This window comes from Panthera pardus, unplaced genomic scaffold (assembly GCF_024362965.1).
Source record: "Panthera pardus isolate Hobbes unplaced genomic scaffold, ASM2436296v1 HiC_scaffold_20, whole genome shotgun sequence".
Classification (NCBI taxonomy): domain Eukaryota; kingdom Metazoa; phylum Chordata; class Mammalia; order Carnivora; family Felidae; genus Panthera; species Panthera pardus.
This window is the reverse complement of record NW_026526766.1, coordinates 56,675,493-56,689,164: the sequence shown is the minus strand read 5'-3', so window position 1 is coordinate 56,689,164 and position 13,672 is coordinate 56,675,493. Positions and strand designations below refer to the sequence as shown.

General features: G+C 39.0%; 1 protein-coding gene across 8 annotated transcripts in view; it reads right to left on the bottom strand.

Moving 5' to 3' along the window:
* UNC13B (unc-13 homolog B) overlaps positions 1–13,672 on the bottom strand; it is a 252,575-nt gene that overhangs the window by 169,786 nt on the left and 69,117 nt on the right. For all 8 annotated transcript variants that reach the window (XM_053908073.1, XM_053908071.1, XM_053908072.1 and 5 more), the window contains 2 exons: positions 6,616–6,645; positions 2,921–3,020 (listed from right to left, as the gene is read on the bottom strand). In XM_053908073.1, the coding sequence (XP_053764048.1) occupies positions 2,921–3,020; positions 6,616–6,645 (130 nt within the window). The remainder of the gene's footprint in view (positions 1–2,920; positions 3,021–6,615; positions 6,646–13,672) is intronic.

Sequence of the window (13,672 nt, the reverse complement as noted above, 5' to 3'; positions counted from 1 at the left end):
AGAACAGAGGGTTACTGGAGGGGTTGTGGGAGGGGGGGATGGGCTAAATGGGTAAGAGGCACTAAGGAATTTACTCCCGAAATCATTGTTGCACTATATGCTCACTAATTTGGATATAAATTTTAAAAAATAAAATTAAAAAAAAAAGGCCATATACAAAAGCCCCATAGCTAATATCATCATTAATGGGGAAAAACTGAGAGCCTTTCCCCTATGGTGAGGAACAAGACAAGGATGCCCACTCTCACCATTACTATTCAACATAGTACTGGAAGCCTAAGCCTCAGTAATCAGACAACAAAAAGAAATAAAGAGCATCCAAATCAGCAAGGAAGAAATCAAACTTTCACTATTTGCTGACAACATGATAGTTTATGTAGAAAACTTCAAAGACACCACCAAAAAAAAGGCTAGAACTAATACATGAGTTCAGCAAATTGCAGGATATAAAATCAACTTGGAGAAATCTGCTGCATTTCTGTACACTAATAACAAAGCAGCAGAGAAAGAAATTAAGCAATCGATCACATATACAAGTGCAGCAAAAACAGTAAGATACCCAGCAATAAATTTAACTAAATAGGTAAAAGATCTGTACTCTGAAAACTATAGAAGACTTATTAAAGATATTGAAGAAGATACAAAGAAATGGAAAATATTCCATGCTCATGGATTAGAAAAACAAACACTGTTAAAATATCTATACTACCCAAAGCAATCTACATATTTAATGCAATCCTCATCAAAATACCACCAGCAGGGGCGCCTGGGTGGCTCAGTGGGTTCAGTGTCTGTCTTCAGCTCAGGTCATGATCTCACAGTTTGTGAGTTCGAGACCCACACTGGGTTCTCTGCTGTCAGCACAGAGCCAGCTTCAGATCCTATCCCCTCTCTCTCTGCCCCTCCCCCACTCACTCCCATTCTCTCTCTCTCAAATAAATAAACATTAAAAAAATACCACCATCATTCTTCACAAAGCTAGATCACACAATCCTAAAATTTGTATGGAACCACAAAAGATCCCAGATAGCCAAAGCAATCCTGAAAAAAAGAAACACAAAACTGAAGGCATAATGATTCCAGATTTCAAGCCAAATTACAAAGCTGTTGTCGTCAAGACAGGATGGTACTGGCACAAAAACAGACACATCAATCAATGGAACAGAACAGAAAACCCACAAATGGACCCAGAACTATATGGTCTACTCATCTTTGGCAAAGCAGGAAAGAATATCCAATGGAAAAAAGACAGTCTCTACAACAAATGGTGCTGGAAAAACTGGATGGCAACATGCAAAAATACACAAAAATAAACTCAAAATGGATGAAAGACCTAAATGTGAGACAGGAAACAATCAACATCTAGAGGAGAACACAGCAGCAACCTCTTTGACCTGGGCCAGAGCAACCTCTTATTAGACATGTCACCATAGGTAAGGAAAACAAAAGCAAACATGAACTATTAGGACTTCATCAAGATAAAAAGCTTCCGCACAGCAAAGGAAACAATCAACACAACTAAAAGTCAGCCTACAGAATGGGAAAAGATGTTTGCAAATGACATATTGGATAAAGGGTTACTATCCAAAATTTATAAAGAACTTGTCAAACTCAACACCCAGTTAAGAAATAATCCAGTGAAAAAATGGGCAGAAGATATGAATAGACATTTTTCCAAAGAAGACATTCAGATGGCCAACCAACACATGAAAAGATGCTCAACATCACTTATCATCAGGGAATACAAATCAAAAACACATTGAGATACCACCTCACACCAGTCAGAGTGGCTAAAATTAACAACTCAGACAACAACAGGTGTTGGCAAGGATGTGGAGAAAGGGAAACCCTCTCGCATTGCTGGTGGGAATGCAAACTGGTGCAGTCACTCGGGAAAACAGTACGGAGGTTCCTCAAGAAACTAAAAATGGGAATACCTATGATCCAGCAACTGTACTATTAGGTATTTACCCAAAGGATATAGAAATATAGATTTGAAGGGGTACATGCCCACCCCAATGCTTATAGCAGCATTATCAACAATAGTCAAACTGTGGAGAGAACCCCAATGTCTACTGAATGATGATGGATAAAGATGATGTAGTGTGTGTGTGTGTGTGTGTGCATGTGCCTGCACATGTGAATATGCACTCACGCATCACTCACTGATGATGAGTGATGTTGACCATCTTTTCATGTGTCTGTTTGCCATGTGGATGTCTTCTTTGGAAAAACGTCTACTCATATCTTCTGCCCATTTCTTCACTGGATATATGCATGAGCACGCGTGCGTGCGCGCACATACACACACACAGACACACACACACACACACACACACACACACACACACAATGGAATATTACTCAGCCATCAAAAACAATGAAGTCTTTTCATTTGCAATGATGTGGATGGAACTGGAATGTATTTTGCTAAGCAAAATAAGTCAATCAGAGAGAGACAAATACCATATGATTTCAATCATATGTGGAATTTAAAAAAACAAAACAGATGAACATAGGGGAAGCAGAGGAAGAAAAAGAGAGGGAAACAAATTACAAGAGACACTTAGCAATAGAGAACAAACTAAAGGTTGATGGAGGGAGGTGGGTGGAGGCAGGCTAGATGGGTAACTAAGGAGGGCACTTGTTATGGTGAGCATTGAGTACTGTATGTAAGTGATGAATTAGTGAATTCTACTCCTGAAACCACTATTGCACTGTATGTTAACTTAAAAAAAAAAAAAAAAAAAAGACCCTCTTTGTAAAAAAAATAATAGATTAAAACAAATTAAAAGAAAAACACAACAAATCCAGGAGAGAACAAAACTACAGATATACTTCACCCACCACACACCTCACTTATTCCTGTTTAACTCTGTAGTTTTCGTAAGGCATGCTGCTGCCACTCTGAAGTACTTACAACATAAAATCTTGTTCCCAAGAAGGTTGATCACCACGAACTGCTACAGTTGTGCTCTTCACATTCTGCACTTTCAGGGTCACATAGGTGTTAAATTTATCTTTAAAAAAAAAAAATGCAAAAAAAAAAAAACAAAAAAAAAAAACAAGATGAAGATGTAATACTTAGTGCTCAGATTTGTTACCCAAGCTCACAAACCCTTTGGAACTGAGTAATCCAAATTAAAGTATTAGAAATTGAAGCAAAAATAAAACTATATACTGTACAATACAGAATCATTCTAAGCCCACAGAACTGCAAAAAATTATAAAACATTAATTCTCTCTTCTCAAAAGTATAAACTGTAATAGTTTTTCAAATTTCAGAAATACATATTTGATCCTGTAGACACACACACATACATAATGAAAATGAAAGCTTTATACAAGTTGGGATACATTAATATATCCTATTCTAATTTATTTAAACTTTTGAAACATTCATCATAACCAACAAAATTGATATTACAGCCCATCTTTAGTTTGAAAAAAACAAATATAATCGATCTAGTAGAAAAGATATGTAAATTTAGTAAAATGAAGAAGTACCATAAAAGAAAAAGTGGTAAAGGATTGAAGAGGAAGGGTTATCTCTTGCTATTGACAGAACAAGATTTGAGCAAAAAATCCTACTAAAGGAAATGGATTCCCAGCTTAATTTATTCAGGTTGGCCTAAACCACGACTTACACAAAAAGCAACACTACTGCAGAGTTGGGAAAAGGAGATTCTCTAACCTGAGAATATAAATTGAATACTAGTGCCTAAGACAGCACTAGTCCTGTACCACTCTCCCTGTACCACTTTAGCATAAACCATGGTTAGAGGCACTGAAGAGTTCACTTTTCTATGTAAGAAATTAATCATAACATAAAATGAAAAAAGACAATCATTTTTGGCTCATCAAATTGGCAAACATTGTTTAAAATGATTAACTAATGTAAGGGGTGTGAGAAAATGGGCCCTGCCATGCACTTCTAGCACAAGGTAAATCTTTCTCTTAAGCATCATTAAAAATTATGTAGTTTAAAAAAATTAAAAATAAATAAATAAAAATAAAAATTATGTAGTTTTACAAAAAGCAGAATCAGACCTATAAACACAGAGAACTGATGGTTGCCACAGTGGTGGGTGATGGGCAAAATGGGGAGCAGGAGACAGAGACTTCCAGTTATAGAATGCAAAAGTCACAGGAATAAAATGCACAGCATGAGGAATATAAGCAATGGTATTGTGATAGTGTTATGTAGTAACAGGTGGTAGCTACACTTGTGGTGAACACAGGTATAAACTTGTAGAATCACTATGTTGTACACATAAAACTAACCTAACTTTGTATGTTATGCTATACTTAAAAAATTATTTTAATAATAAAAGTGAGAATACAATGTTCTAAGTTTGTTGTGATAATTAAATAAGAATAAGACATTTATGAAAGTATTTAGGCAATGCTCTGATATATCAAGTGCTCAATAAATCATAGCCATTTTATCTTTTTAACATTTATTTATTTTTGAGACAGAGAGAGAGCATGAACAGGGGAGGGGCAGAGAGAGAGGGAGACACAGAATCCGGAACAGGCTCCAGGCTCCGAGCTGTCAGCACAGAGCCCGACGCAGGGCTCGAACTCAGGGACCATGAGATCATGACCTGAGTCGAAGTCGGCCGCTTAACCGACTGAGCCACCCAGGCGCCCCAAATCATAGCCATTTTAAATATTATGACTAGGGCACCTGGGTGGCTCAGTCGGTTGAGGGTCCAACTCTTGCTATTGGCTCAGGTCATCATCTCACAGTTCATGCAATCAAGCCCCACATTGGGCCCTGCGCTCACAGTTCAGAATCTGCTTAGGATTCCCTCTCTTCCTCTCTCTCCTCTCTCTGCCCCTCCCAACTTGTGCACTCCCTCTTGCATGCCCATGCTCTCCCTCTCTCTCAAAATAAATAAACATTAATTTAAAAAAGTTTAATTATGACTACTATTAAATCCTTATGAAATCATTATAAAATCATATAGTTCTATACTTAGATATGGAAAGTTCACCAGAATTATACTTTATTATGAGGATGCAAGCCCACCCACATAAGAGAATCCCATACATATCCAGTAGCAGTGTCGTGGACCACTGAGCTATGTTTTCTATCATATGATTCTGTATTCTACTCCCCACATCCAATCATAGCTGATCAGAGCAGGTTTAGATGCCACTCAAAAACAGTCAATCCATGAACTGGCAAAAAACTGAAAACAATCCAATTCCCTCTCAAACGATTTTAAATAGGGAAAACAAAGAAATAGTGACAACTGATGGTTGTCGGAGATGCATATATATTCCACTGGAGCAACCATTATGGGCTGTGTGCAAACAAGGTAAGCATAGAAAGACAGGTAGAAGAGAAAGGAAAACAGAACAGATTCTCAGAAAGAAAAGAGATTTAGCTAGTGGAGACTGGAGTAGGCTCAGAGACTCTTTCAGTTCCTGTTGTACCCAAGGTTTGGCTTTTCAGATTCCCATGGGTTCCCAGTCATGAATTTTTTCCCAGTAATCCCCAGTACCTTCCATTTTCCCCAGCAGCAACCAGCATTAAGTCCCTCTAACTTAGCATTCACAATTAAGGAAATGTATATTAAAACATGTAAATACTATTCTCACCTTCTGATGGGCAAAGATTAAAAAGTTCCATATTACTGAATCTTTGTAAGGATTTGGATAAATGCTTATATACTTTTGGTCTGAGTATAATCTCCCCAAAACTTTCATTAAGTGAAATTTGGCAGCAGCTACCAAATTTTTAAAAAATGCATACCTCCAGCCTAGCAATTCTCTGCTTCTGGACTCTAGCATACAGATACATTTGCAAAAGCAGACACTGATATATGCACAAAAACATGTATTGCTTATAATAGCAAAAACTGGAAACAACTAAATATTCATCAATCAGGAAACTCAGGTACAAATTTACAACAAAATTCTAAACAACTTATTTTCATGATGTGTTGTTTGAATAAAAGCAGGTTGCACAAAGTTAATCTATTTATTTAAACATGCATATACACACAAAAAAATCTGAAAAGGTATACACAAACCTCCAAATAATTACTACTGAGAAGTAGAACTGAGTTGGCCAAGAGATATGGGGACTAAGTTTTCACTAAATAGGTATACAGACAGATCTCTTTAAAGTTTTACAACAGCACTGATTTTTGTTCCAGCTTTACTGAGGTATAATTGGCAACTTAAAATTGTATGTATTTAAAGTGTACAACTTGATGATTTGATATACATATACATTGTGAAATAATCATCATAATCAAGCCGATTAATATATTCATCACATCTCACATAATCACAATTTTCAAATGTGTATATGATCAATAACAACTTGAGATCTATCCTCTTAGCAAATTTCAAGTATATAGCACTCGTTAATTATGAACACACTGATATTGTACATTAAATCTCCAGAAATTATTCATCTTGCATAACTGAAACTTTGTACCCCTTGACCAACATCTCTCCATATTGATTGTTAATAATTTAAATTATTTTCTTAGTCTAATCAATGAATTAAATGAAATTAATGATTGTTTAAAAGATTGCTTTTAAATGAGAGAAAGTATGAAAGGAAAAGACATAATAATTAAAGGCTGGCCTTACCTGGTGAACCCTGGAATTTGGCTCTTTTAACTGCAAGAGAAAAAAAGAAGACACCATGAAGACTTTCTGCAAAGTCATTTACTGAACCAATGTTTCTTGAGCACCTACTATATGCCAAAGTTAGAGTTAGAACTAGATTTGTAACTCTAAGTCTAAGAGAAAAGAACCTGGGACTGCTGACCAAAGCTTGAAGGCAGAGAGTTACAAGGACCTTTAAAAGTCATCCAATCTAGGATTGAGGGAAGATGACGGCGTAAGAGGACGCTGGGCTCACCAGGTCCTGCTGATCACTTAGATTCCACCTACACCTGCCTAAATAACCCAGAAAACCACCAGAAGACTTAGCAGAACGGTTTCTCTGGAGCCAAGCGCAGACGAGAGGCCCACAGAAGAGGGTAGGAAGGGAGGAGAGGCTGTGCACACTACATGGAATGGCGGGAGGGAGCTGGGGCGGAGGGGCAGACCGCTGGCCAAGCAGAGGCCCCGAGTCTGGCTTGCAAAAGTGGAGGGGCCAGACGGAGTGTGTTCCAACAGCAAGCAAGACTTAACATCTGGAAGGTTATAAGTTAACAGCTCTGCTCAGAGAACGGGAGGGCTGGAGGACAACGGGAGAGAGAGTTGTTGAGCACCGGACAACAGACCGCAGTTTGGTGGGAAACAAAGGCACTCACCAGCGCCATCTCCTTTGCACATCCCCCAGCCAAAATCCCAAAAGGAACCAGTTCCTCCCAGGGAACTTGCTTGCACCGCGCAAACACCCAACGCTGTGCTTCTGTGGATCCATCCCTCTGGCGGGTCTGACTCCCTCCTGGTGCCGCAGGGCCCCTCCCAAAGCAGATCACTGAAGGAAAAGCGAGCTGAGCCTGCCCCTCCCGCCCCTGTGCACCTTGCCGATCCACCCCAGCGAATACGCCAGATCCCCAGCACCACAAGCCTGGCGGTGTGCAAGTAGCCCAGACGAGCCACGCCACCCCACAGTGAATCCCACCCCTAGGAGAGGGGAAGAGAAGGTACACACCAGTCTGACTGTGGCCCCAGCGGTGGGCTGGGGGCAGACATCAGGTCTGATTGTGGCCCCGCCCACCAATGCAAATTATTCAAGACAGCACAGGGGAAGTGCCCTGCAGTTCCGAACCACTCCAGGGACTATCCAAAATGACTAAACGGAAGAATTCCCCTCAAAAGAAACTCCAGGAAATAACAACAGCTAATGAACTGATCAAAAAGGATTTAAACAATATAAAAGAAAGTGAATTGAGAATAATAGTCATAAAATTAATCGCTGGGCTTGAAAACAGTATAGAGGACAGCAGAGAATCTATTGCTACAGAGATCAAGGGATTAAGGAACAGTCAGGAGGAGCTAAAAAATGCTATCAATGAACTGCAAAATAAAATGGAGACGACCACGGCTCGGATTGAAGAGGCAGAGGAGAGAATAGGTGAACTAGAAGATACAATTATGGAAAAAGAGGAAGCTGAGAAAAAGATTAAAAAATCCAGGAGTATGAGGGGAAAATTAGAGAACTAAGTGATGCACTAAAGAGAAATAATCTACGCATATTGGTATTCCAGAGGAGGAAGAGAGAAGGAAAGGTGCTGAAGGTATACTTGAAGAAATAATAGTTGAGAACTTCCCTGAACTGGGGAAGGAAAAAGGCATTGAAATCCAAGAGGCACAGAGAACTCCCTTCAGACTAACTTGAATCGATCTTCTGCACGACATATCATAGTGAAACTGGCAAAATACAAGGATAAAGAGAAAATTCTGAAAGCAGCTAGGGATAAACGTGCTCTAACATATAAAGGGAGACCTATAAGACTCCTGACCGATCTCTCTACTGAAACGTGGCAGGCCAGAAAGGAATGGCAGGATATCTTCAATGTGATGAACAAAAAAAATAGGCAGCCGAGAATGCTTTATCCAGCAAGTCTGTCATTTAGAATAGAAGGAGAGATAAAGGTTTTCCCAAACAAACAAAAACTGAAGGAATTCGTCACCACTAAACCAGCCCTACAAGAGATCCTAAGGGGGATCCTGTGAGACAAAGTACCAGAGACATCGCTACAAGCATGAAACCTACAGACATCACAATGACTCTAAACCCGTATCTTTCTATAATAACACTGAATGTAAATGGACTAAATGCGCCAACCAAAAGACATAGGGTATCAGAATGGATAAAAAAACAAGACCCATCTATTTGCTGTCTACAAGAGACTCATTTTAGACCTGAGGATACCTTCAGATTGAAAGTGAGGGGATGGAGAACTATTTATCATGCTACTGGAAGTCAAAAGAAAGCTGGAGTAGCCATACTTATATCAGACAAACTAGACTTTAAATTAAAGGCTGTAACAAGAGAGGAAGAAGGGCATTATATAATAATTACAGGGTCTATCCATCAGGAAGAGCTAACAATTATAAATGTCTATGTGCCGAATACAGGAGCCCCCAAATATATAAAACAATTACTCACAAACACAAGCAACGTTATTGGTAAGAATGTGGTAATTGCAGGGGACTTTAACACCCCACTTACAGAAATGGATAGATCATCAGGCGCCTGGGTGGCTCAGTCGGTTAAGTGTCCAACTTCGGCTCAGGTCACGATCTCATAGTCTGTGAGTTTGAGCCCTGCATCGGGATCTGGGCTGATGGCTCAGAGCCTGGAGCCTGCTTCTGATTCTGTGTCTCCCTCTCTCTCTGCCCCTCCCCCATTCATGCTCTGTCTCTCTCTGTCTCAAAAACAAATAAAAACGTTAAAAAAAATTTTTTTTTAAATAAAAAATAAAATAAAAAAAAGAAAAAGAAAAAGAAATGGATAGATCATCTAGACACATGGTCAATAAAGAAACAAGGGCCCTGAATGATACATTGGATCAGATGGACTTGACAGATATATTTAGAACTCTGCATCCCAAAGCAACAAAATATACTTTCTTCTCGAGTGCACATGGAACATTCTCCAAGATAGATCACATACTGGGTCACAAAACAGCCCTTCATAAGTGTATAAGAATTGAGATCATACCATGCATACTTTCAGACCACAATGCTATGAAGCTTGAAATCAACCACAGGAAAAAGTCTGGAAAACCTCCAAAAGCATGGAGGTTAAAGAACACCCTACTAAAGAATGAGTGGGTCAACCAGGCAATTAGAGAAGAAATTAAACAATATATGGAAACAAACAAGAATGAAAATACAACAATCCAAACGCTTTGGGATGCAGCGAAGGCAGTCCTGAGAGGAAAATACATTGCAATCCAGGCCTATCTCAAGAAACAAGAAAAAGCCCAAATATAAAATCTAACAGCACACCTAAAGGAAATAGAACAGTAAAGACACCCCAAACCCAGCAGAAGAAGAGAAATAATAAAGACCAGAGCAGAAATAAACAATATAGAATCTAAAAAAAACTGTAGAGCAGATCAATGAAGCCCAGAGTTGGTTTTTTGAAAAAATAAAAAAAATTGATAAGCCTCTAGCCAGGCTTCTCAAAAAGAAAAGGAAGATGACCCAAATAGATAAAATCATGAATGAAAATGGAATTATTACAACCAATCCCTCAAAGATACAAACAATTATCAGGGAATACTATGAAAAATTATATGCCAACAAACTGGACAACCTGGAAGAAATGGACAAATTCCTAAACACCCACACTCTTCTAAAACTCAATCAGGAGGAAATATAAAGCTTGACAGACCCATAACCAGTGAAGAAATTGAATCAGTTATCAAAAATCTCCCAACAAATAAGAGTCCAGGACCAGATGGCTTCCCAGGGAAGTTCTACCAGACGTTTAAAGCAGAGATAATACCTATCCTTCTCAAGCTATTCCAAAAAATAGAAAGGGAAGGAAAACTTCCAGACTCATTTTTTGAAGCCAGTATTACTTTGATTCCTAAACCAGACAGAGACCCAGCAAAAAAAGAGAACTACAGGCCAATATCTCTGATGAATATGGATGTAAAAACTCTCAATAAGATACTAGCAAATAGAATTCAACAGCATATAAAAAGAATTATTCACCATGATCAAGTGGGATTCATTCCTGGGATGCAGCGCTGGTTCAACATTCACAAATCAATCAATGTGATACATCACATTAATAAAAGAAAAGAACCATATGATCCTGTCAATCGATGCAGAAAAGGCATTTGACAAAATTCAGCAAACTTTTTTAATAAAAACCCTCGAGAAAGTCGGGATAGAAGGAACATACTTAAACATCATAAAAGCCATTTATGAAAAGCCCACATCTAACATCATCCTCAATGGGGAAAAACTGAGAGCTTTTTCCCTGAGATCAGGAATATGACAGGGATGTCCACTCTCACTTGTTGTTTAACATAGTGTTGGAAGTGCTAGCATCAGCAATCAGACAACAAAAGGAAATCAAAGGCATCAAAATTGGCAAAGATGAAGTCAAGCTTTCACTTTTTGCAGATGACATGATATTATACATGGAAAATCCGATAGACTCCACCAAAAGTCTGCTAGAACTGATACATGAATTCAGCAAAGTTGCAGGATACAAAATCAATGTACAGAAATCAGTTGCATTCTTATACACTAATAATGAAGCAACAGAAAGACAAATAAACTGATCCCATTCACAATTGCACCAAGAAGCATAAAATACCTAGGAATAAATCTAACCAAAGATGTAAAAGATCTGTATGCTGAAAACTATAGAAAGCTTATGAAGGAAATTGAAGAAGATATAAAGAAATGGAAAAACATTCCATGCTCATGGATTGGAAAAATAAATATTGTCAAAATGTCAATACTACCCAAAGCTATCTACACATTCAATGCAATCCCAATCAAAATTGCACCAGCATTTTTCTCGAAGCTAGAACAAGCAATCCTAAAATTCATATGGAACCACAAAAGGCCCCGATAGCCAAAGTAATTTTGAAGAAGAAAACCAAAGCAGGAGGCATCACAATCCCAGACTTTAGCCTCTACTACAAAGCTGTAATCATCAAGACAGCATGGTATTGGCACAAAAACAGACACATAGACCAATGGAATAGAATAGAAACCCCAGAACTAGACCCACAAACGTATGGCCAACTAATCTTTGACAAAGCAGGAAAGAACATCCAATGGAAAAAAGACAGTCTCTTTAACAAATGGTGCTGGGAGAACTGGACAGCAACATGCAGAAGATTGAAACTAGACCACTTTCTCACACCATTCACAAAAATAAACTCAAAATGGATGAAGGACCTGAATGTGAGACAGGAAACCATCAAAACCCTAGAGGAGAAAGCAGGAAAAGACCTCTCTGACCTCAGCCGTAGCAATTTCTTACTTGACACATCCCCAAAGGCAAGGGAATTAAAAGCAAAAGTGAATTACTGGGACCTTATGAAGATAAAAAGCTCCTGCATAGCAAAGGAAACAACCAACAAAACTAAAAGGCAACCAATGGAATGGGAAAAGATATTTGCAAATGACATATCGGACAAAGGGCTAGGATCCAAAATCTATAAAGAGCTCACCAAACTCCACACCCAAAAAACAAATAACCCAGTGAAGAAATGGGCAGAAAACATGAATAGACACTTCTCTAAAGAAGACATCCGGATGGCCAACAGGCCCATGAAAAGATGCTCAACGTCGCTCCTCATCAGGGAAATACAAATCAAAACCACACTCAGATACCACCTCACGCCAGTCAGAGTGGCCAAAATGAACAAATCAGGAGACTATAGATGCTGGAGAGGATGTGGAGAAATGGGAACCCTCTTGCACTGTTGGTGGGAATGCAAATTGGTGCAGCCACTCTGGAAAACAGTGTGGAGGTTCCTCAGAAAATTAAAAATAGACCTACCCTATGACCCAGCAATAGCACTGCTAGGAATTTACCCAAGGGGTACAGGAGTACTGATGCATAGGGGCACTTGTACCCCAATGTTTATAGCAGCACTCTCAACAATAGCCAAATTATGGAAAGAGCCTAAATGTCCATCAACTGATGAATGGATAAAGAAATTGTGGTTTATATACACAGTGGAGTACTACGTGGCAATAAGAATGAAATATGGCCCTTTGTAGCAACGTGGATGGAACTGGAGAGTGTTATGCTAAGTGAAATAAGCCATACAGAGAAAGACAGATACCATATGGTTTCACTCTTATGTGGATCCTGAGAAACTTAACAGAAACCCATGGGGGAGGGGAAGGGAAAAAAAAAAGAGGTTAGAGTGGGAGAGAGCCAAAGCATAAGAGACTCTTAAAAACTGAGAACAAACTGAGGGTTGATGGGGGGTGGGAGGGAGGGAACGGTGGGTGATGGGTATTGAGAAGGGCACCTTTTGGGATGAGCACTGAGTGTTGTATGGAAACCAATTTGACAATAAATTTCATATATTGTAAAAAAATAAATAAACTTTCCCACCATCAAAACAAACAAACAAAAAGTCATCCAATCTAATCCCATCCTCAATGCAGAAATCTCTTACAGTCTCTTGACAAAGAGGTAAACTAAATTACTCCTATGGCAGGCAACCAGTTTCATGTGACATATCTAAGGTTTAAGTTATAGAGGTTTCTTATTTAAAGCCCATCACACAAACTCCCTCCATTCCATTCATGCCTAAAGAAGAGCTCAAGAAGCTAGATTTGGACAGGAGACTTTATTTTTTTTTTTAACGTTTATTTATTTTTGAGACAGAGAGAGACAAAGCATGAACGAGGGAGGGTCAGAGAGAGAGGGAGACACAGAATCTGAAGCAGGCTCCAGGCTCTGAGCTGTCAGCACAGAGCCCGATGCAGGGCTCGAACCCACAGACCGTGAGATCATGACCTGAGCTGAAGTCGGACGATTAACCAACCGACTGAACCACCCAGGCACCCCTGGACAAGAGACTTTAAACAAGGGTGAGAAGTAATTTCTTGCTGGGAATAAACAGATAACAAGAGAAGCTCCCATCCAAATGATCACAAAGAGCTGTTTACAAAACATCAGTGCAGAACTGCAAAATAAAGTATCCCACATTAGGATTGCAGCATGCCAACTTCTAGGAAAGGTCAAAGA